This window comes from Stegastes partitus, unplaced genomic scaffold (genome assembly GCF_000690725.1).
Source record: "Stegastes partitus isolate 25-593 unplaced genomic scaffold, Stegastes_partitus-1.0.2 Scaffold7, whole genome shotgun sequence".
Classification (NCBI taxonomy): domain Eukaryota; kingdom Metazoa; phylum Chordata; class Actinopteri; family Pomacentridae; genus Stegastes; species Stegastes partitus.
In genome coordinates, this window is record NW_007577738.1 from 1857331 (window position 1) to 1880693 (window position 23363).

The window sequence follows — 23363 nt, forward strand, 5'->3', positions numbered from 1 at the left end:
GAAAAGAAACCAGCCAAATCTGAGCAGCCAATTTAAAAAATTTTTTTTTAAACTAGGTAGTCAAAATCCATCCAATTTATAGTCCCATGTGTGTTTTTTTCCATTGAGCCCCTTGGAATCTTATTACTACATATGAAATGTCAAATATGTTAATAATAGTTTAAAAGCAACTGAAATGATGAAAAAAGACTTGAAAAAATACTATAACCTTGCTAATATATCAATTCTGACATGATAAATCAAAGTAATGGGGAGATTTATCCCTTTTTATATTATTTTACCAATGAACTAACTAAAGTTAATTAGGTTTATACAGGTTGTTAAGGTTATAACTTGATAATTATTGTGATTCTAAGGTATCTTATGCTGTTGGCGGACCGTTCGACTCGGCTTCTGTTTTCATACTCATCAGAATCCAAATTTTTGCGTGGGAATATTTTTTTGGGGAATTTATTTCTTTTTTTCTGATTCTTACCCAGTTTTATACACCAGATACTTTATACCTCTTTAGATCTATAAAGTTGTAATTTTGTTAAATTCATAGAGCCAAGCTTTTTATGTTTGGATATGTGTGCAGTAGCCATTCAGTGCATTCACCTTCTGTTTTTCCATCTCTATATTGTAGTTTTATTACAAGTACAGCAGTGTGATGTTGTGGTGTAATATATCGCCTTTATACACATGAGGAATTCACAGGAAACGATGCCGCATGTAATCCAGTGTTACCACTTCTAATTTTATCTCACTGATATCAGCCTTTACTGTTTACTGTCCAGCCTCCTACACTCATATCAGAGCTCCTTTAAACTACTGCCAATGTTAACCCAATACTGAAAACTATAAAATGTCCTGCTCAGTGCATATCTGTGTTAGAACCTTCTTAAAAACAATACATGAAATTTGCAAAATTATTTATTTAATTATATATATTTTATATTTTGAAAAATTACAGGTCAATACATCAGTTTTTTTGTTGTTGTTGTTATCACAAGCAAAAATAACTCAATGTAGGAGGTCATAAGCAAAAATGATTGCAAGCCACGACTTTACCAGGCTTTTCTGAGAGCTCCTCCCAGTGAAATTTGACTGGTTTGAATAATAACAGCTCACAGTGTCATTGATCTGTCAGAAATATTCCAGATTCACATCACTTTTTGCAGATGTGGTCAATAAACTTAATAAATAAACACCCTAATGTGTGAGGTGCATCAGTGTGTATGCAGGATTTTCAGTTGCAGCAATTGATTGTGTTGGTGGTGGTTGGTTTGGGGCAAAATGATGAGCTCAGGTGCAGGGAGTGTGGTTAAAGGTTTCAGGTTGGTGCCATCAGTTGGTGGTAAATGGTGTGTTGTGTGTAATGCGGCTATCAGTGGTGCATTATGGGTAATCCATCTGCTATTGTTATGTGGTTGAGAGGGTTTTGGAGAGTTCTGGGCTGTGTTCATTGTAATCAAGGTTTAATAGCAGAATAAAGGATTTTTCAGGCTGAAATCCAATCATTTGATGGTAAAATGCCTACAGTGATGTGTAAAAACACCACGTTTACAAACCAACACCAGAGCTTAATGAAGCCACTTTAAACTCGATTAAATACAGATTTAAACCAGCAACGCAGCAGTTATGTGGTGCAAGACCTTCAATGCGCAACCGATTCGGGTTAAGAAAAATGGGTTCAAACCCAGGTTTACTACATCTCTCAGTCCCTCCAGGAATCTGTGGTCAGCGGCTCTTAGGCAGTTTCACAAACCACCACAAAGTTGCTTCTAAAAATATTCATTCTAATCAATCCAAATCTTTACACAACTAATATAACTGTGGCAGCAGATGACTTTATCTTTCTGGAACTTGTCGCCACCACTTTGTACTCAGCTTTATGCAATTACAAAACCTAAAAGAAAGAATCTTTATTACAAAGCCCAATGGCAGCATTGCATGATATGTGGTGACCTTGCGGATTAAATTTAGGGGAGAAATAAGTCACAGCTTCCAGCCCATTAGAAGCTCAGTAATTTAACTTACCTGAGTTCCAAATAAAATAACCATTTAATAACTTAAAAGGTACCATAATTGTATGTTTAACCAGTCACAGTTACCACAACTTAAGGCAATGCAACCAACAATATTAGACATTTTTTTAAAAGCCACTCTAAAGTGAACTCCACCCACTTCAGTCTTCTGGGTTCCAGTAATCACAAAAAAACTTTGAAAGATCCTGGGCAGACTGATTCTCTGCTTCTAGTCAGGTTTCTTCTGATCTCTTTCTTTTCCAGATGGGGCTGTTGAGGAGCAGGGGAGGGGCTGAGCACTGCTGTAACCTTCAGAGAGGCTGAACTGTCTCAAACTACCTCAATAACCAAATAATTAACTAACTTCCTCACTAACCCACTACCAGCAGGCTGTGTGTGAGAAGAACTAACTGGCTGTCTGTGTTTTCGTAGTGTTTCAGAGATGTCGGAGCAGTCAGAGGAGAAGCCAGTGGAGATCCTCCTGACCCTGCGGTTAGACTGACTAAACTAACCAGCAGACTAACTCACCAGCTAACTCACTCACCAGCTGACGTTGACTGAGGGACTTACAGCTTGTGTGTTTGTCCACAGTGTGTCAGAGCTGCTGGACCTGTACGAAGAGGACCCTGAGGAGATTCTCCTGAATCTTGGTTTTGGTCGAGAAGAACCCGACCTGTCCGCGAAGATCCCCTCCAGGTTCTTCAACAGCACATCTTCAGCGCGAGGCATCGACATCAAGGTACTGAGGGCAGCATTCTGAGAACAAATGTGTTATTGTAAAGCCTATGTAAGTGTTTACCTTGTTCATTATTGCAGTTAGCTCGTTAGCATGCTAACCTTTTCCTTAACCATGAAGTACAGGTGGGAATTTAACTGGTCACGTTTGGTCCTAAGCCAAAGTATATAATACATTAACATTTTGAGTTTGGCTTGAACTGAAATATCTCTACTGTTTAATGGTTTGCTACATATATTCTTGGTCCCTATAGGACCAATCAGATCTAATAGACGTATTAGCATTTATTGTCCCAAGAGGAGGATTTTTAATTTTCAATGCTGTATTTGGATCCATATTTAAATTTGTCCAGTACTTTGGTTTATAATCATAGATTGTGTATAAAGATGGAGGAACCTTCCATGACATCACCTGTAGCTTGTCTGAAGAGCAGTTTTAAAATTCGCTGTGGTGGTACAAATGCCTCTGCATGATTGACTGTCCTGTGGCAGCACCGACATGTTGCTTAAAGTGGCCACACCATTAATTATGCATAACTTTTTGCCTTTATACAATTTAAACAGATGAGTTATATAAAAATCTACCTCCTGTACAGTTATCATGAACAAGGATATTAGCAACAGAGACCACAACTGCTTTTTGTAGCAGGTCATTGCTGTAAAGTTCAGCGTTTTAACATGGGGGTCTATAGATATTAACTCACTTTTGGGGCAAGCCTCAAGTGGCCATCCTGGGAGCAGCAGTTATTGGCACTTTAGCATTACATCTCCGGAGGTTGCCACTAGGTGTGAACCTACTTATGCACTCAAACGAGCAAGTCCAATTATGGAAAGATGCCATTTGAGACATGACTCTGGGTACTCCAGAAATCCAATCATTACCAGGATACTAATACACATGTAAACACGTTCACTACATTTGTTAAACACTCACTTTGTCACTGTCTGTTAGCGTGCCAGTGTCTTGTTTTTAACTGTACGGATACGAAATCTTGCTACATTCACTCAGAAGCAAAACTTGTCAACAATTTGGAATGTATGACAGGTCACAGTGTGATGTTTTTGCTGCATTCCTTCACAGCTGTTTTTGCTTTCCTTCTGATCATAGTGTTGGACCAGTGTAGTTATAACACTGCCGGGTTAGGAAAAAGTTTTACTAATACTAGTGAAAGAAGAGACGATGTGACATTTTACACGGTGCAAATATTGCTCATTCCTCCTTTCAAAGGGCTGAGACATGGCAGCTAATACAGCCACTGTGATGGGCAAAGTTATAGTTGTGGTTAAATCTGCTGTGCTATGAATAAAACTATCTGAGCTGCAACTATTTGAACCGCTGGTGCCTCTATTCTGTGACAGATAGGCATTAGGAAAACTCCACAGTAGGTCAGGAATGCTGTGGCATCAATACAACACTCAGCTGGCAAAGCCTTGTCAGTTCAGCGCACACTGCATGCAATTAATGTTGCACTCATTATAAACCAATGTGTCACAGTTATAAACTTAACAACCAAAGTACAGCTATGGCTACAGTCAAAATCAGAGTGACAGCCTGTTCCAATGGGCCTCAGCAGCGCTTAGGGTCAGAGCTCCTCTTTCTAACTGCAGTAGCACAGACATGGAGTTGTGCTGTGGTCAGAACCAATGGCGTTCTACTATCGTAAGCCAAATAAGCCAATATTCTATCACAACATAGCTCCACCTTTATTTTATTGATCACAGAGAATGCAAACATTTTGGTGAGGGAATGCAAAAGTAGTCCAGGCAAAAATACCTCACAGTGAAACTTTTAAGACTTGTGAAACATTGCTGGCTTTATCAGTCTCTTAAAGTGAAGGCATTCAGTTATTCAGACATAGGTCGCTTTTACCTTAATTTATTGCTTTATGTGCTTTATTCAGACGCGATGTTTGTCATGCAGGTAGGATTGGACGGTCCACCCAGGGATGTGTAGTACATTTTAATGTACTAAAAAAAGCAAAAGAATAAATCTAAACTTATAGCAAGATTAGCAAACTGTCCAAATACCTGGATTTCCTAAACAGTGAAACTTCTATTTTTGCGTGATGATAATCTAACTACTACTTCACCAACGATTAAAAAAAATAAAAAATAAAAAATACAACCTGACAGCTGTGAATGACCTCAGAACTGAACCTGAGGACCGCTGCTATCTAACTAATAATTTGACAACAGCTGATAAACGGCTATGTGCAACAGTTCACCTGTCTGAGGTGAAGAAAAGTTCACAGTGTTTCCTGCCGTTAAATCCTGATTGATCCTGTTCCCATATCAGGAATCATTTATAATCAGAAGTAATTATTGAAGTTACGTCTGTTGTTCCATGTGAGTAAATGTGGACGACGTTCCTGCTTTGGAGATGCATATATGGATTGTGCTGCTCTCTCATCCTGTAGGTATTTATTAAGCATAGAAAAGACTCTTACAAACAGCTGGAATCAACAAGCTAAACTTTAGCTTATGTTAACGTTTTGTCAGAATTTTCTTTTTTTTTTTGCATTCATCATCATCGGTGAGTCTCATGAATCCTCTTGTACACTCAGTCCTCTTAGCAGTAAAGTTTTTTAATGGACATTTCACACTGAAGCCTAATAGATGTGATGTTGTAAATCAACTAAATGAGAAATGTGTTTTTTTGTGATTTAGGCACAGAAAAAGTGTCTTTCGCTCTGCCCATAATGTTTTTAAAATGTCATTGGTGCTAAATTGTGGAAAAAGCTTTCCTTAAATCGATTCACATAACTCAAACTACCGTTGCTTGTGCATGATGACATTCAGACCTGCACCGTGTTGATGTTGAAGTGGTACAGAAATGTTACTACATCCGACTTAGCAGGAGGAAACTCCGATCCACATTTTTCAAAGTTTTTCTGGCATTTTCTAGATTTTGTCATCAACCATTAAAATAACTATTACTTTCAGCCTTTAGTGAAGCTTCATCAAACCAAACTCCATTCAAAGAAGTTCCAATTTAAATCCAGATCGAGAACATTTATGAATAATTCCAGATTTTTAGCTCCAATCTGGTCTCCTCCAATAGATTTTAGAATCAAGGGGAATTATCTAATAAAAACTGTCTAAATTCAAAATGGAACTTTTTTGAATGAAGTTTGGTTTGATGATGATTCATTCAAGTGCAGCAACTAAAGATTATTTTTTTATTGTTGATGAAAACAAATTTATAAAAATGCCAGAAACGGAAAAGTGAGCAGGTTGCTTATTCACATGATCAGATGGCATCAGATTAACAGAAAGGAGTGCTGAGATGGACTTATACTGGCTGCATGGGTATTAAAAGCCTTTCTACTTGTGAAAACACACCAGATTGACTTTGTTAGAGTCTGTTTCTTGTCTTGTTGCTTTCAATAAAATATTTCTGCTGTTTCTAATAACATAACTTGTTGTGGTTCACTTGCAGGTTTACCTGGGAGCTCAGCTGCAGCGCATGGAACTGGAGAACCCCAACTACGCTTTGACGAGTACGTACCTCCACGCCATCTACACTTTCGTGTCTGTTCTAGTGTTTGTGTGTTTACGTCCTCAACAGCCGAACACCTCAGTCTTGCCGGTGGAGGGTTAACCATGTTAGTGATGAGAAGCTCAGAGGTTCACGTCCTGAAACTGTAGACGGAGGAAGTGAAGCTCGGCGACTGAGTGTGTGTCCTGTTCCCAGTATTTATGTGGGGTTTTGTGGGGTCCTCCAGCTTTTTTAGCTGTTCTGCCAACTGCCTGGACAACACTGCCAGGAAGGACAAAGATCTGTTTGTCCCGGAGACACACACACACACTCACAGACCTGCTCCGCTAACATCCTGGCCCCTTTTTGTTTTCAAACTCGTGTTTGCATGAAGGTACTGGCTCGCTAATTCAGCACACACACAGCTGATTCTCTTCTTCTTGACAGTTTAACAGTCTTGCTGCTGTAAAAAGGGTTTTGCCAAAGATCCTGTGTGTGTAAGACGATGATTGCTCCATAGCTGAAACTACTTCAGTACAGGTTGATTTTATACCTCAAAGGCTGTTCGGTCAGTTTGAAGCATCACTAGTTGCAGTTTTTTTTTGTGGTAAACAAGATGGCATATGACTGTTGTTTAGTCAAAGCTTTTAAACATTTACGTTTAAACACAAATAAGAGGACTAGAATTTTTCTCTATACCCTTCTGGCCTGTAGCTTTTCTTTAACATTGTTGAGTGTAGTAGTTTTAGTTGTTTTTTTGCCACGTCCATGAGTTTTCCAAATCTCTCCAAGACCAACTTAAGCCCTGCCTGTTATTTTCATTTCTTCTATTTCTGTTTTTACCTCTTAGCTTGCAGTTTCTGTTGCTGGCTGTAGTAGATATGTATTTAAAAGTAGTTGTTCTGATTGGTTCACACAGTGTACTGTACATTTAGTAAAGTTGCGAGCACATATTCACATTTTTGAGGAGGTCATGTAACATGAACCCACCACACACACTGCACATAACTGATAAAAAAAAAGAACATTTTTGGCTACTAGCTACATGCAACTTTCAAGAGCTCTGAAATTGACCGATCAGCGAATAATAAAGGCTTTAGTGTTATTTAGATTATTATCTACATTCTGCACAAAACATTTTGTCAGTCTACATTGTGATTGTAAACACAAATGTAATGCTCTTCCACCGGCTATAGACTCTATAATACACAGTATTGAGCAAAAGTAAAAGTTTTCAAAAAATAACGCCATAAATCATTTCATTCAACTTTACTGAAAGGAAATAATTTACATATTGAGTCTCCACTGCGACTCTGTTTCAGATGAAGAAAGACAACCAGCTAAGGCCAGAGTTGTGCTGAAGTCTGACTGCAGCAATGGCTATAAAAGAAGTCAGTTCTTCACCCTCTCTGTCATATTGTGAAACTAGTGAGATATTTGTCATCACAAGCAGATGTCAATTTATAAAAAAAAAAAACCCAGCACATTCCTACTCAAAGTCGAGACAGAACATTAACCCTCTGAACCCCACAACCCCACTGCTGGGTTGGAAAGGCAAGTTATACTTAAACAATCAGCAAAATGAAATAATTTATTAAAGCCATAAGCTTAAAAAAATAGAAACAATTGTAGAATTTTTAACTTTCTGATTGTCCTTGAACTACTCATCTGTGATGTCCCGCTGTGTCAGAAAACGCAAGTAGATCTAAGCTTAAAGTCATGATATTTCATCAGAACCACTTTATTCTATCTAGTCCTTTCATTAAAATTACTTAAAAAAAATAATGTATTTGCGCTATATAGATTCTGAACAAAACAAAGAATTCTGTGCTTCTCAGTGCAATGAATGAATGAAGCCATTAGTGGCTCAGCTGCAACCAACAGTTGCGTGAGAAGAATTCAGGAACTTTTCCCCTGAATGGGGCTGAACTGCAGGCCGTGTTTACACAGAGCAGATAAGAGACAAGTATGGAAACACATTAAAAACGTAAGTAGTAAAAGTCCATAGTATGTAGAGGCCCTATTTTCTCTCATTGTTAATCTGTGGGCACATGGAACAATGTTAATTTCTTTTTCAGTTTTGGGAAAATAAATGATTGTAGAAATTTAGCTTCATATTTTTTAAATCTGTCATAAAGGTGCAGAACTTTATATTGCAGAGAAAATGAGTAAAAATGTGACGGGAGCAAATAACTGCTTTTGGTTTAGAGGGTTGAAAGACAAAAGAAACGCAAAAAAAAAAACATGTATTCTGGCTGCAAATGTATTGTTTAATCATTGTGCCCGAATACTTAAAACAGCCACAATTAAAGCCAGAATAAAGTCATGATGTGACTGTGAGTGGCAGACACAACAAACTGATTTCTCACCAGTCTCTTCATTTGTTCAGGATTCAGGTTGTTCCGTTGGTCAAAGGTCACAGACATATTAACCTGGATGCTGGAATTCTAAAACAAACGGAGTGAAGCAGAGCATTATGAACACTGAACGCAGGTGTGGCTGCTCGCACATACATATTGTTTCCATCTGCTTATCTCAGTATCGACCTAATTTACTTGTTATCTCCACATAACGACTAAATGAGTCACAAGCTGTTTGGTGGCACAACCATTGAAGCTTAATGACTCAACTGAGTCAGCAGAAGAGCAGAGGGGACAACATTTCGTGGAAGCAAAGTCTGGTGGGCAGAAAAACAACTCATGATGGCAAAAATCTAGTGAATGAATACACGTGGAAAGACTTCGATGAGAGAAAGTGGAAGAGGAGCTTGTTTACTGTGAGAATGTGAAACATATATAAAAGCATGTATTTTACACGGCACCAACAAATAGACAAATCATAGACATTAATCATTTTTGTTTTAGTGGCTTCTTGAAAGCATCATCATAGATCATTTAAACGATGATGCTTATGCAACTAGAAAGTCATGCTCACATATTAACTTTCTACCTCTGCTATATTCCAGGAAAGGATGTCTTGTTTTGTCATGTTTGTTCCATTTATACATAATCGCCATGATTCATAGCATCTGTGTGGGCTGGAATCTCGACTAATATGGTGATATTGTATTTCTAGTGTTCGAATATTGAATTTGTCTCCAATTAACAGACAAATTCAATAATGTGCTTCCTGTTTTGTTGTGTTCTCCAGTCGCCTTGATCGAGTTGTTGTGCTTCTTCGGCCTGAAATAGCGATGCATTGTGTTTGGAGAAAAGGATTATTTATTGTTTGAGTGCACTTTATATGCAGCACATTCAGTATACAGACTGTCGCGGCGCTCTCGCACATTGTCCATAGCCTGTGATCACTCTGATCTGTGTTTATTTATTACCCACATCGGAAACATGATCACTATTTCGGGGCTGGGCGCAGGGAAATTTAGTTATGTAAGCATTCTGTGCCTTAATTTGTGACACCACAGGACATAAATAAACACACAAAGAGCATTCAAATTATGTGTGACTAATTTCAGCAAAGCTCAACCTCCCACCGTGTTTAATGATGCAAATGAACCAGGAGCAGGTCACGCAATGTTTTTACTGCTTTTTATGTATGTACGTGTGGTCTCATAAAGACAGAAGTGATTCTTGGCATTATTAGTATTATTGGATTGAATCAGCTGCTGGTTATGAATAGTGACAAATAGGTAGCGATTGGATGAAGGAGGCTGACCATAAATATACACTGATGGGTTACAAGCTTAACACGCCACCTTTCATGCTGCTTTTGAGCCGCTCAGCAAGAAAAGTCTCCACACACGTGTTAACATGGTTACCAAATGATTTTACATGATCATACTGATTGTTTTTACAGATATCTTCTAGTAAGATTGCTTTCGGAGAACAGCAAATGGATTTAAAAATATTTTGAAATAATGTTAAGTGGTCTGTGTCGGTTTTGTAATGCACACTAGCGTTTTCTTTAAAGCTTTCAAACGAGTCAAAATCAACCATAATTAGACAAGTTAGGTTTAAGGATACTATAAGACTGTACCAGGATTAAGCAGCAGTGTTAAAAGTTCTGCCAGAAGTTGGATTGTAAAAGATTTTAAACAGTGGCTTGTCAGCTTCAAACATTCTGGATTTCTTTCTGACCTAATTTAAGTTTGTAAATGATGTATATATCGCTCAAAAACAAACCAGTTTTTGCAGCATGGTGTCTAAACACACCTGAAGGCAAAAGCCGGCCGTCACTGAAAAAGACGAAACTTGGTGAAATTGCTGGAGGGGAGAATTAAGGATTTGGATTCTTTTGCACACATGAAGACTAATGAAATTTTTGTGAGGAATGAAAATAGAGAGATTTAGAAACTCTGGTGTCTCATTTCTACATACCTGAATAATCGCTGCATGACTCTCTAAATCCCGTGCTGCTTCTGGGCATTTTTTTGCTCCTGTCACACTTTTATTCTCTGTGGGCTCAATTTTCACTACAAATATAAAGTCCTGCACATCAACAGAAAGAGCACAATCATGGTTAGAAGTAGAGAGAACTCGAAAATGTGTTCTGTGCAATTGCAGTGCCTTAAATCATACAAACTTTAAAAATTGAAGTTGATTTTATTTGTTTTATTTTACAAAAAAAAAAACTAAACAAAACTAGCATCAGTGTGTACAAAATATTTCTGAGTGGCCACAGATGTTACCCATACTGGAAAGAAATCTTTGCTATATATAGATATCGTATATTTTGCATTTTGAATTAGTTTCCGTAGTTGTCTGTTCTTTGCTCTGCATTAACACAGTCGTTAGTTTAGTTGCAGTTCAATGGAAAAGTCCCCGAATTTTTCTCATGTGACTGTTGGTCACAGCTAAGTCACTAACAACTTCCCCGCTTATACCCAGGAGCCCAGAATTTTTTGTGTTACACAATTCTGTCAGGGCAAATAGTCCATTTTTGGTAAATGTTTAAATGAAGCATGTAGAAAAAAGGATTTTTGATTAAATATTGCAATTTTAGACGTAGATTTGCTTTAGTTTTCCAATAGAACAATATGTCACACGAGTACCTCAAAGAACGTTAGAAAAAAGAAGATCTGATCATTCTTTCTGGTTTTGCAGTTTCTGGCTCTGAATACAAGTGTAATTTTATAATTTTTGGAAAAGATACCATGTCATTTTAACCCACTGGCGGGTTTAGGGATTCAGAGGGATGAAGTGGGTGCTAATATTGTACTATCGGCTTTCAATCCCTGCATACTGAAACATGTGAGAGGAGAGCGGTTGAGATACAGTTGATTCCTTACGGGCAATACATCGTCCCAGCATTCACACCTGACTGATTTAGTAAATGTTTGGCGGAAGTGTGCAGTAACGGATCCTGTATTTTAGGTGAATTGCTCCTTTAACAGCGTCTGGCTCCGTCTGTGGTTCCTGGAAGTGTTCTTCTTTTCCAGAACATTCTCATACTCTTCCATTGGTTCCCTGGATCCCAGACACACATGTGCGTGTTGTTGTTTGTTATGTAAGGCCTGTTCTCACCATGAGAAAAAATCTCCCGGGATGAAGAGAGAAAAAAGAGGGAGTGTGCGTTGTTTTCGCTTATTCCTCACTTCCTGTTTTAGGATCCTCAGAGTGAGCATTAATGCAGCGTCAGCATGCAGCAGGAAACGCACGCACACACTATTACTATCATCGCACTCAGCTGGCTGCTGGAATAAGAGGCTCTGTAGTCGTGTGCAGATTAGAGTGAAAACACTGAAGAGAATGAATGACGGAGTGGTCTGCAGTTCGATTGCAATCATTTTGTTTACTATACCTTTAAACCTTCATACCTTCTTGTTATTTATTTGTAGCTTCTTCAAGCATTTTTGAAGCTTATTTTAAATGTTCGTTAATTGATTTTTTTGTCTGCTTCAGGCCAGAAGAACAAGTTGAAAACTTCACTGTGGAATATTATTGATGTGTGAAATTGCTCTGGCTAAAATTTTCACAAGGCACTGCCATGCTTTCAGCAGACTCTGAGAAGCATGAACCCAATTCAAGTTGTTATTGTTCCCCCAGATGAAAAGGTACGATATGGTGGAAATCCATATGTATTGTGATCTGTGGGTGTAATAAACCTGCAGATGTAAAGTAAAAGCTGCTACAATGTGGATACCTTTACTGCTGCCGTTTCTCAAGCTCACCCGCAACTGGAAAATCTCCCAGCTTTACAAGTCAGTGAGAATTTTACTGAGCTGCTATGTTCCAACTCAGGAACAAACAGTCTTCTAGCTCAAGCTTTGTACAATCCTGCCTCCTCACTGCCAGCTGCTTGTGAGGTGAGCTGTTCTGAAAGAGCAGCTGTCTTGTGGTTTGCCAGGTTAATGTAATTTTTAGAGCTCCTTCTGCTAACTCTAAAATGTCTCTGCTAAGCGCAAAGAGCACCAAATGTTCTGCTTTTGGCTACAAGAGTGAACATAAGAGTTTCCATGCACTCGTTGCATCTGAGAAACTGACCAGTAGATTTCTTTTATTTTTGACTGTAATGTCATCACGGGCTGCAAGGTGGCTTGGTTAGCACCATTGCCTCACAGCAAGAAGGTCACCGGTTCGCGTCCCAGTGAATACACCCGGGATCTTTCTGCGTGGACTTTGCATGTTCTCCCCGTGCAGCGTGGGTTCTCTCCGGGTTCTCCGGCTTCTTCCCACACAGTCCAAAAACATGTTGAGGCTAATTGATGATTCTAAATTGTCCGTAGGTGTGAATGTGAGTGTACTTGGTTGTCTGTCTCTAAGTGTAGCCCTGTGATAGACTGGTGACCTGTCCAGAGTGTCCCCTGCCTTCACCCTAAGTCAGCTGGGATAGACTCCAGCCCCCCTGCGACCCAAGTGAGGATTAAGCGGTGTATAGATAATGGATGGATGAAATGTCATCACATCGATTGTAAAATCCTTCGTGTTAGCATATTATGCAGCTAGTTGGAAACCTTAGGACCATTTGAAACAAACAAATTGTGATGTTGTCTGTTATTCTTCATTAAAACCTAAACTCAGCCAGTGTTTCCATCTGTTTGCTTCTCTCCTGCTCTCTGTGCTCACAAATACATGGAAATTCCCAATAAAGCTGTTCTCATTTACATATTTTCTATTTTTGTTGTCAGACAGTGGAAGGAGTATGACATACTCACCATAAACACGAGTTAACAACAAGGCTGTGCTGTGAAGTCTGTAGTATTTACATGTCAAAAGATTGTTTACATAGAAAGTTAGAAGCAATACAAAGTCCTGGTTTCACACACTTAATCACATGTGTGTTGGCTGCCATGCGCTTTTGCTCTACACTGTCAAACACAGAAGCAGAGAGAGTCGTCTTCCTGAAAGTGGCATCAAATGAAACTGCCAGTTTCAAACAGGTCTAAAACCAGGGGTTATATAGTCATGGTGAAATAAATTATCTTTGCAGTATTTTGAATTGAAAGACACATTTAGAGGACATGTGAGACCGTCATTAATTTGCTGAAAAAAAAACCTAATACAGTGCTGCCCATTTATTATCATACCCTCAGTCCAGGATGGAATAATAACTATGTCTGGGATAATCCAAAAAGCTGGCTTCAAGATGGCGGCGAGTTTGGGTTTGAAAACTAGCCTATGTACTGGACCAGTACAATCTGCATGAGGATTAACTTATGATAACTAGCTGAGCAATTCAGTTATGAGTGACATGCTCTGCAACAATGCAATTTTCTTTGATGTGCCCTAATTAATGTCAGACAGTGTGTGAATAACTCAGTGAAGCAGATCTCAGGTTAGCAGGTAATTGACAAACAAACAAAAAAACACATTGCCTGACTGGTGTGTGATAATCTGCCTCACGTGACCAGTGAGCTGTAACGATTGGCCGACCGTGACTTTAAACGGGCAAAAGGAATCAATTTCAGGGAATTTCGTTGTGACAAAAACCGGGATTATGACGTTATTCTATGACAATAAACGGGCTGTTTTACTATAGGTTATATAGGAAGTGATTCAGGACTTCGATATTTTATGATTATAAACAGATATTCTATAAAGTGGTATGACATTAAGTGATGAGCACTGTATATATGATGAGAGCACTGGGAGTGAATCATATAATAAAAGGGCAATAAAACCAAAAGTAGGAGCTAAAATGGCTCTACAGTTCTATACTGATATTAAACTGTGGGCTGAAGCTTAAGTTCTTTAAATCCATCTGTTTACATTAGAACACCAGTAAAAGCATGATGACTTGACCATTAGCGGTTCATTTTTTACAGGATGTACAAACAGCTTTCACTGGATTCCTTTGATACTGAAGAAACCTTAGAAGTGTGGCGAATATGTGCTGTGTTGAATGCTATATGTCAGAGTAGTTCAAGCTCAGTGTGTAAGTCTGTGTATTGTGTGTGTTCGCTTAAGAAGGAGTGCGGTTTTTGATGCAAACTGTTGCAACTGGGATCAAAAGCTTTCAAGTCCGTTTACTGCCTTTGCCGCGCCTGCTGACCTCGTGGATAACATGCTCATGCTGGATCATCGTCTCACCCCTCGCCCACCATGACGCACTTTAACTCTCAGGTTACATGTTTGAAAATCCTTGATCTGGACAATTTTATTCTTTGTCTTTTCTTTGTTGTTGGACTGTATTGCATGTACCTTTGCTGCTATGGACAAAAGGCTTCTAAGTACCTTTCTGATGGCAGCAGCTCAGAATCCATCTGACTGTAAAGATTTGCTGGTTGAGAAACTTGCTGTGTAATCACAATGTCCCGGTTGAAGGTGTGATTCCTTCTGTCTCTTCATGTTTCTTATCCGTCTGTGTAAAATACCTGAAAATGCGCTGATGCTAGTCAGCGTTTACAAAATGTCACAATATTCGTAAACTCACTGCTGCAGCAGTTACAATGGTTTTCCATCCTGAGCAAATGTTTCAGTCTGTCATCCAAGATTAAATAAGAATGAGAATCACCAGATCGTCGCGGCTGTGATGTAACCGAACACCACCATCGAAATTTATGAGCCAAAGGTCTTTTTTAAGAAGTGAGAGGTCAGAGGTGAGCGAAAATGAGAGAACAGGACTGTGCTGTATTTCAGGTGATGACATTAGAGCGAGTCCCGAAGGTGTTTACAGAGCGACAGATGGAAGACAGGAGTCTGAGTTTCATAACAGACTGACAAGTATTTAGACAGCCAGCGATGGAGGAGAGGAGGGGAGGAGGGAAAGTATGCAAGTCATCATCCTGTTAGCGATGAGACTGACAGCTCGACTTACACAACCACAGGAGGAGGAAGCTCTGACGTCCATGTTCAGGCCCAACATGAAGCTTTTTTTTCTTCAGTCATTTACTGCTGAAAGTTCTTAAATTTGGCAAAACAAGCATAAAAGGCTGCAGATGGTAGCTCAGAATTTGTTGTCAGCAGTCCATGGAGCCAACCGGCATTGTGTCAACAGTCCAGGTTAGTGGTGGTGTGATGGTACAGAGAATGTTTCTTACCCCACTTTGGGCCATAGCCAATCATTGCTTAAATACCACAGACTATTTAAATATAGCTGCTGACCTTTATGGCAAAAATGTACCATCTAAAGGCTGCTTTCAGCAGAATAATGCATCACGTCACAAAGCAAACTCAAATTAATTTCAAGAAGATGACAGTGAGTTTTAGTGAACTTCCTCTTCACTCAGCAAATCTGGGTCCAATCCTTTGGGATGTGGTAGGATAATAGATTGGCAGCGTGAACGTGCAGCTGACAAATGTGCAGAAATGATGTGACGTCAACATGGAGCAGAATCTTAAAGCAGCATCTTGTGGAATCTGTGACATTAAGAACTGAGGCTGTGTGAGAGCAAAGGGAGGCCTGACAGAGTATATCCTAATAAAGTGCTCGCTCAGTGTGGAGTTAAGCCCCCCCTTGTTTACATTGTTAACATGTCATGAGCAAAATAAGCCGGCAATGGCTTGCTGGAGCATTTCTAACTGGAAACTGCAGTACACCAATGATTATTTAAAAAGTACAGATTCAGGCTTCCAGAGTTTTATATGTAACAGACATAAAGAATTAGTCCTGTCAGCTTACAGAGTGGAACTTTCTGTAAGACTGTTCTGCTTCAGAATCCGTTTTTGGTTCGAACATTATGACTGAATTAGTTCAATTGTTCAACTTGCCAATATGTAATGCAGAGTAGTTTTACAGTGTTTGAACAGAGTTGTGGGTGAGCTGGTGTGCTTGAGCTCCATACAGCAGCAGAAGAGTGAGTTTTGAGAGAGACAGTGACTTCATAGATCCACAAGTTCAAGAGAATGGAGGCTGTAGAGTTACATATGAGCCATTTTAAGGTAGGAAGGGATTATTGTTCATGTTAAAACGTTCCAGACTTTGACAGACAGATAAATTGTTAGCGGTTCAATCAATGACCAATGATGGACTTGAAGTAAAAAAAAAAAATTAAAAAATGGTTATTAGTTTTCAGAGTACGTTTCTGGTTTGGGGCATCCATACAAAGTCTCTCAGATCAGATAACCAGTATGAGAGAGTAACTTAAGATAAAAGTAGGCCAAGCTTTTGTTGTCTTTGCCCTGAAGCTCTGGAATAGTTTAACTCTTTCAATGTCCAACTGAAACTTAAAATAAAAAATTTAAAACCTGCCTCTTTTCCCTTGATATTTTTTTAACATACTGTGTTCAATTAATTTGGTGGTTTATTCTGTTATTTCTGTCTGTTCTATTTATTTATTTCTTTTTATGCTTTAATTGTGAATCTTTTTGTGACTGTTGTTTTGCTTTCGTCTTTCTCAGGTCGTTTCCGTCAGATCGAGGTCTTGACGACAGTTGCTAACGAGTTCTTCCAGCTCTACAGTCAGGTTTCTGGACAACCCGTCCAACGCATCAGCTCCAAAGAGCTTGGTAAGCATGGCAACAACATCAAACTGAATTTTCCCTGTTAAATAGTAAAATGAATGTATAATGTATAATAAATGTATGATAAAGATAGACTGTGTGTGGTAAATTACGAATGGCTCAATTAGCAGAAAAAATATCAAAATCTGTGTTTTGACTTTTGAAGAGGTGAATATTTGAAGAGATGGATAATCAGTAATTATTTTATTTATTAGTTTTATTCCTGAGATAAAAAGGGCCACATGAATTCTAGTCATATTTAATTAACTTTATCCTTCAACCAGGAACATTTGTGCCTCTTTAGATGATAAATACATGCTTTCAGCATTGAAAACATTTGACTTTTTGTTTCATGTTAGTCAACTGCCTCACTATCAGATAAATTTTATTTTAACAGATTTAGGAAAAAAGTAGTTTCCACTTTGTTTGTCAAAGCAAATATGGAAGTTTTTACTGTCAATTTGGGATGAACACTTGGTTGATGGATACTAGCAATAACAAAACAAGCTGTACAAATGAGTGAAGGTGCGTTTTACTCTGATTACCCTCAGGAGGAGAGGGAGTAGAAGGAGGCGGAGTAGGAGGAGGTGGAGGTGAGCAGTCTCCTCCTCAGAAGAAGAGCAGGTCTGCCGTGAACGTCGCCAAACAGCTCCTGAAGAAGAGCATCAGCAAACACAACCTGCTCGCGGCCTCACCTGAGTCGCCTGAAGCGCAAACGGCTAACCAGCACACGCAACTGAACGGACACACAACCGCCTCCGATCACGCACACACCAACGGACAAGCTCACGCTGGTCCAGAACAGGACAGCTGCAGTACCAACTCTGGTCACCAGACGGAAACAGTCAGCCAGAAGCACATGCGCAAGAAAGACAACTGTTCCCTGGCGACGGTTACCGAGGAAACCAACGGGGACGCAGAGTCAGATCGGCTGACAGACAACAGGTAACAGCAGCTGATGTTAGTTAGCTAACATGTTAACCAGCGCGCAGCAGTGGAATGAATATTCTATTTGAGCCCGTAACAGTTTCTTGGCATTTTATTTGCTTTCGTCACATTTTTACTCACTGCTGGCTCATTTTTTTTACTGCAATATAAAGTCCTACACCTTAATGGAAACTGCACTGGTTTTACGCCTTAAGCTACTGTAGGTGATACTACTTTTAACTACTTCATATAGAGTTACTGGAGGCAGTTTAGTTCAGTGGTTTCCAAACTAAGAGCTATATCCAAAGGGTCACTGGACAAAATCTGAGAGGTCACAAGCCAATTAATGGGACACGGAAAGTGAAAATCAAAGTTCTCATGTACAAAATTTTTCATTAAATGCATGATAACACTAAAGATGTTCTAGGAGAAACTGTCATAATAACTGAAACTAACAGGAGGTTGCAGGGGGAAAATAAACTGGAAACCACATGTTTAAGTTCAAATAAAATATTGTATATCTTATGATTCATCTGAATATTTGTAAAATAGTTTATAAAGCAATGAACAGCTAGCCATTAAAGTTTAATTCTCCCCGGCTGAGATCAGCTCTGTTTGCTGTTAAGTAACGTCTGACCTCCCATCAGTCCTGAACAGAACAGCGCCGGACCAGAGCATCAGCCAGAGTCAGCTGATCGTCAGTCAACCAATCAGAGAACAGAAGAGGAGAGAACTCAGGTGGTCAAAGAGGAAAAGAACTTCACCTCCACCCCAGACAAAGCTCCTCTTACCCTGGCCCCGCCTCAGCTGGCCCAGCTTCGCACTGAAAACGCAGACTCTTTTGACATGGAGGAGGTAAGAGGTTCTCCGGGGTTGCTTGTATTGGATCATATCAGAGGGTGGACTCTTCCCACACAGATCAGTCACAGTGCTGTTATTGATGCCTTTTTAGTCATTTCTGATCATTCAAATCACCTTCCATATTTATGGGTTTGTGATGTTGTCATATTAACAAGCTCCATCTTCTCACCTGCTTCCCCTGTTGCTTGTGAACAATGCCAGAAAAGTGTTCTAGCAGGCAAATTCATGCAAATAAATCCTGTTCTCATTGCATCAGAACACCAGAATAGAAACGTCATGAAATATGATTAGGCTACACTGAGACTCAGAGCTCAGTTGTGATGCTACTGTCTTTAAAACCAGCTGCACAGAGATGTCAGCAGGTGGACTAACTGTGATTCATTCCCAACATGTAGACCACCGGAGGTTTGTGTGATCTGATCTGCTGTTTGTAGAGTTCATGATTCACTAATGTTGCCAAAAAAAAACAAAAAGGACTAGTAGAGATGACAAGTACATGTCAAAAATCTCTCAGAAAAACAGTTTGTATTACCCTTTACAGCGACTTCTACCTTCTTAGGACACTAATGAAGGTTTGCTGCTACAAGAACAAGCATGCTGACCCCCTGTATCTGCATAAATCTGCCCAGTGATTCAATAGCTACTGGGAGGCCTCTGTTTTTTCTTTGAGTAAAAGCACTGACTCTTAGCAGCTCTTTGTTTCTTTCCTTTAAAGTACAGTCTGTTGTTTGTCATTCAGATTCTGAGTAACGAAGATGAGGCTCTGCCATCCAGAACGTCCAGAGCCACCGGTGAGTTCTGATTCTGATTTCTTTATGAACTTATCAACCCACTTAACTTAATGGTGCCCTGCTGAGTTTTGTTGTCAACAAACTGATGTTGTGTTTACATTCAGTGCTACCTGACAAAATGCACGATGTGAGGTCTTTCTTGATCTTGATCTATTTCTTCCATTTTTCTATTTGTCTTTTTCCTTAAAGACTTAAACATTAAAGATTTCTTTGCTGAATCCTCATATTCTCCTCAGCTCAACATTTCTGCACTGAAAGATGTGTGGATTTTGTTTTAAACTAAACCCTTTCTAAACCCCAAAGAGTTTCTGGGTGTTTTTTTGCCACTTCAACATTTTCACTCACTGTGGGCTCATTTTTTACTGCAATATAAAGTTCTACACCTCTAAGGAAACAACACAACCATGGTTTGAGGTAGAGGCCCTTTATGAGTGTGGTTTGTGTGGGGTTTTTTTTGTAATTCTTTTTTGTTTTTTCCAGATTTTTTTGAGTGCAAATTTTTAATTTTTGGCATCTTTTTTAAATAAGACATGTGAGAAAGGGATTTTGATAAAATATACTTCTAAGCTTTGATTTGATTATTTTTCCCAATGGAACCGCACATCATTAGTTTAAAGACCGTCAACAATCTTTTGATTCCTTCTGTTTTTACAGTTTCTGGCTTTAGTAAATGTTTTAATTTTGCCAATTTTAAGACAAATCAGGCCTTGCAAACCCTTCAATGGATTTAGGTAGACTTTAAAAATGAGAATGAGAAAACAAGGAGCATCTGTATTGAGTCTCCAGTCAGTGTCTTTCTGTAGGATTTGAGAATATAAATCTTTTGTGTCATGCCTTGTGTATATGTCGAGTATATACACAGCCTATTCTTGTCTGCTATAAACATGTTTCCTGTGAGGACAGACTGTCCTGTCTTTTAATCCCACTGCTTTATGCTCAGAATAAATGATTCCACTCTGCCACCTGCAGGACAGATGTGATACTGCAGAAACAATCGTGGTGTTTTTTATCGTGTCTTTCTCAGACCTGTTGAGGACAGGCAGTCAGCAGTCAGACAGCAGTGGTTTTGCTGAGGAACCCTCCGCCGACTCCAACAGCTACCTAAAGGTCTGTCACACATCTCTACTGACTTTATTTCTGTTTATCTCTATTTATGATCCCCAATTTTGACCTTTAATTTATTTCAAGCTCATAAAATTCCATTCAGAGCTTTATCACACCTAGGGGAAAAACATCTCCGCAGATTAATCACATGCAATCTAAAAAAAATGACTTTATTGTGTGTAATAAAAGTTTACACATCAGCCAGTCTCAGAAAAAAAAACTCTGTCAGAACCACTTTAGCTGCTTCAGGTTCTCATATGTCGTCAGATACACATCCGCTCTAGTCAAGCACATGTTGTGATAAGCATCAGTGCACAACAAGGTGTTCTGATGAATAAAATAGCAGAAAAGGTGAAGGTGAGTCTGGTGTTATCTTTAAATGGACACCTGGGAGGATGCAAGACAACACATTTGTAGAACACCTATTTAAGGTAGACAAAGGTTAAAATTTACTAAAGTACTTTAGTAGTGTTGTGGTTTTTCCTTGAGGTGATAAATGTACTTTGTGTTTATTATTGATGATAGGTGGTGGTGCCATGTACTTCTGCAACTAATAATAACATTTTAATTAATCATCTTTAGGTGCAGGACAGTAGCGATAGCTGTGACAGTGAGACCACTGTGACATCACATCCTTCACAAGATGTGGCCACACCCCTCGCAATGGACCAACCAGCATTTGATCTGCCAGATGGCAAAGGGGCAGGAGGCGTACCTGGTGGTGCCACTGAGGCTGATGGAAGTAGCGATTCCAGGGAAGAAGACACTGGAGGAAGTCCAGAGCAGGTTCCACAGTACACAGCTCACCATCTCCCACGGAGCAGACCAATGGGAGCGCAGCAGGATGATACCGAGGACGGGGAGCAAGTAGAGAGTAGGGACCAGACTGATCAAAAACCAGAACCAGAGACTTCCAAGAGCATATCTGCTGCTGAACAAGAACCACAACCAGGATTAGAAAACATACAGAATCTGTCGGTTTCAGAGAAAGTACCCCAACAGACTCAGAACCTGTCTGAAACCACCACAGACACAGATCCACCCACAGAGGGAGTTGAGAGTGTTGAGGTCCAAGAAGAAGCTCTGTTCTCGGATGTTTCTGGTTCACTTTGTCCTCCTGCTCCATCCTCTCCACTTCTAAGTGCTCTGAACCGAGCCAAACAGCAACAGCTAAGCCGGACAGGTTCTCCGAGCAACACAACGCCACAAACTGCAGGGGGGGGACAAGGAAGACGTAGCTTCATCCCCCTGCAGAGGTCCTCCTCCCTACCCTCCTCGCTTCTCACGCCTTCCACGGCCGTACCTTCTGTCAGAATCCAGTTTGGTCGAGGCCAGACGTCCTACTACACCAAACCCAGACAACCCTCCAAAACCACCCAGGATGCTGCTGAGGAGGGGGAGGAGGACGAGGAGAAGGAGGAGGAAGGACAAACCAACTACTTATCAACTCTGAGCATAAACCCCAGCTCCTCATCTGACTCTCACAAAAATCCACTACCTGCCATCCCACCCAAACCCTTCCCTCGCCACCTGATGCGGTCGTCCTATTCCCTACAGAGCTCCAGCCCTCCTCCTGATTGGTCCCCAGGAGACCATGTCCACTCATGGAGCACCCAGAGTGTTCCTGATCTGTCTTCCAATCAGCAGCAGCCTGGCCATTTCCAGCAGAATATGGGCGCAAACCAGAACCAGCAAAGTTGGAACCCAGGGCAGATGATGTTCCCTAACCCCTCAGCTCAGTGCTCCAGCCCGTGCCCTTTCACTTTAAATCCTCCGCCGCAGTGCCCCTCCCCTCTTCATCCATATGCAAGTCTTCCTAACCTCCATCACTACCACAACCCCTCCTTAATCCACCATTCTAGTCTAACCAATCTCCACCAACCTAATACCCCCCTAGTCCATCCACCCAGCAGCATGTCCAACTTGGTTCATCCCTCAACCTCCACAGTACCTCACGCCATCAGTCTGGGTCACTTACATCCTGGAACTCCCACAATGCACCAACAGGGCTACAACCATCCATACAGTCATCAGTCACCTTACAATGCCACTCCTCCCCTCCATGGCTCACCATTTGCCTCACCTTACCTTGGTTACCATGGGTACAACATCAGCCCACACCTGCTGTTCCCTCATCATGTCACCCAGTATTCACCTCTGGCCCATGAACACAGTCTCCACCCTGGTCTCGCACCTTCTGCTCCGGGCTTCCTCGCTGGCCTTGGTCACAACTTCCACCCGAGGGTCGGTACTCCTGCTGCTCCGGGTGTTAACCCGAGCACCACCGAGATGCAACTGAGGAGAGTTCTGCATGAGATCCGGGGAACGGTTCAGAGTCTGAGTCAGGTGAGTCCTCTTTAGTCCCACCCTCTTAAGATTCTGGTACGTAACCTGTAGTTGTAGTCTGTTGTGCTTGGTTTCATTGCAACTTTATGTTTACTGTTCTTCCTCTGTGCCATAAAAATAGGTCCCATGTTGAAAGAAACACTTGTGGTCATATAAGCCGATTGTTTTTTCCTGATTATTTTCTTTATGTATGGAGGGAAAAATAAAAGTGAGTGAGTCATTACTATTCTGGACAAACCCAAGAGCCTGCAGATGATGACTTTTATGCATATGCCCT

At 40.2% G+C, this 23363-nt stretch overlaps 1 protein-coding gene across 1 annotated transcript in view; it reads left to right on the forward strand.

The window, feature by feature from the left end:
- Nucleotides 1-23363, forward strand: part of itprid2 (ITPR interacting domain containing 2) — a 50319-nt gene that overhangs the window by 19644 nt on the left and 7312 nt on the right. Inside the window, exons 9-16 of the mRNA XM_008282496.1 lie at nucleotides 2598-2745; nucleotides 6181-6241; nucleotides 16956-17063; nucleotides 17609-18002; nucleotides 18632-18839; nucleotides 19585-19636; nucleotides 20661-20743; nucleotides 21323-23086. Of these exons, the coding sequence (XP_008280718.1) occupies nucleotides 2598-2745; nucleotides 6181-6241; nucleotides 16956-17063; nucleotides 17609-18002; nucleotides 18632-18839; nucleotides 19585-19636; nucleotides 20661-20743; nucleotides 21323-23086 (2818 nt within the window). The remainder of the gene's footprint in view (nucleotides 1-2597; nucleotides 2746-6180; nucleotides 6242-16955; nucleotides 17064-17608; nucleotides 18003-18631; nucleotides 18840-19584; nucleotides 19637-20660; nucleotides 20744-21322; nucleotides 23087-23363) is intronic.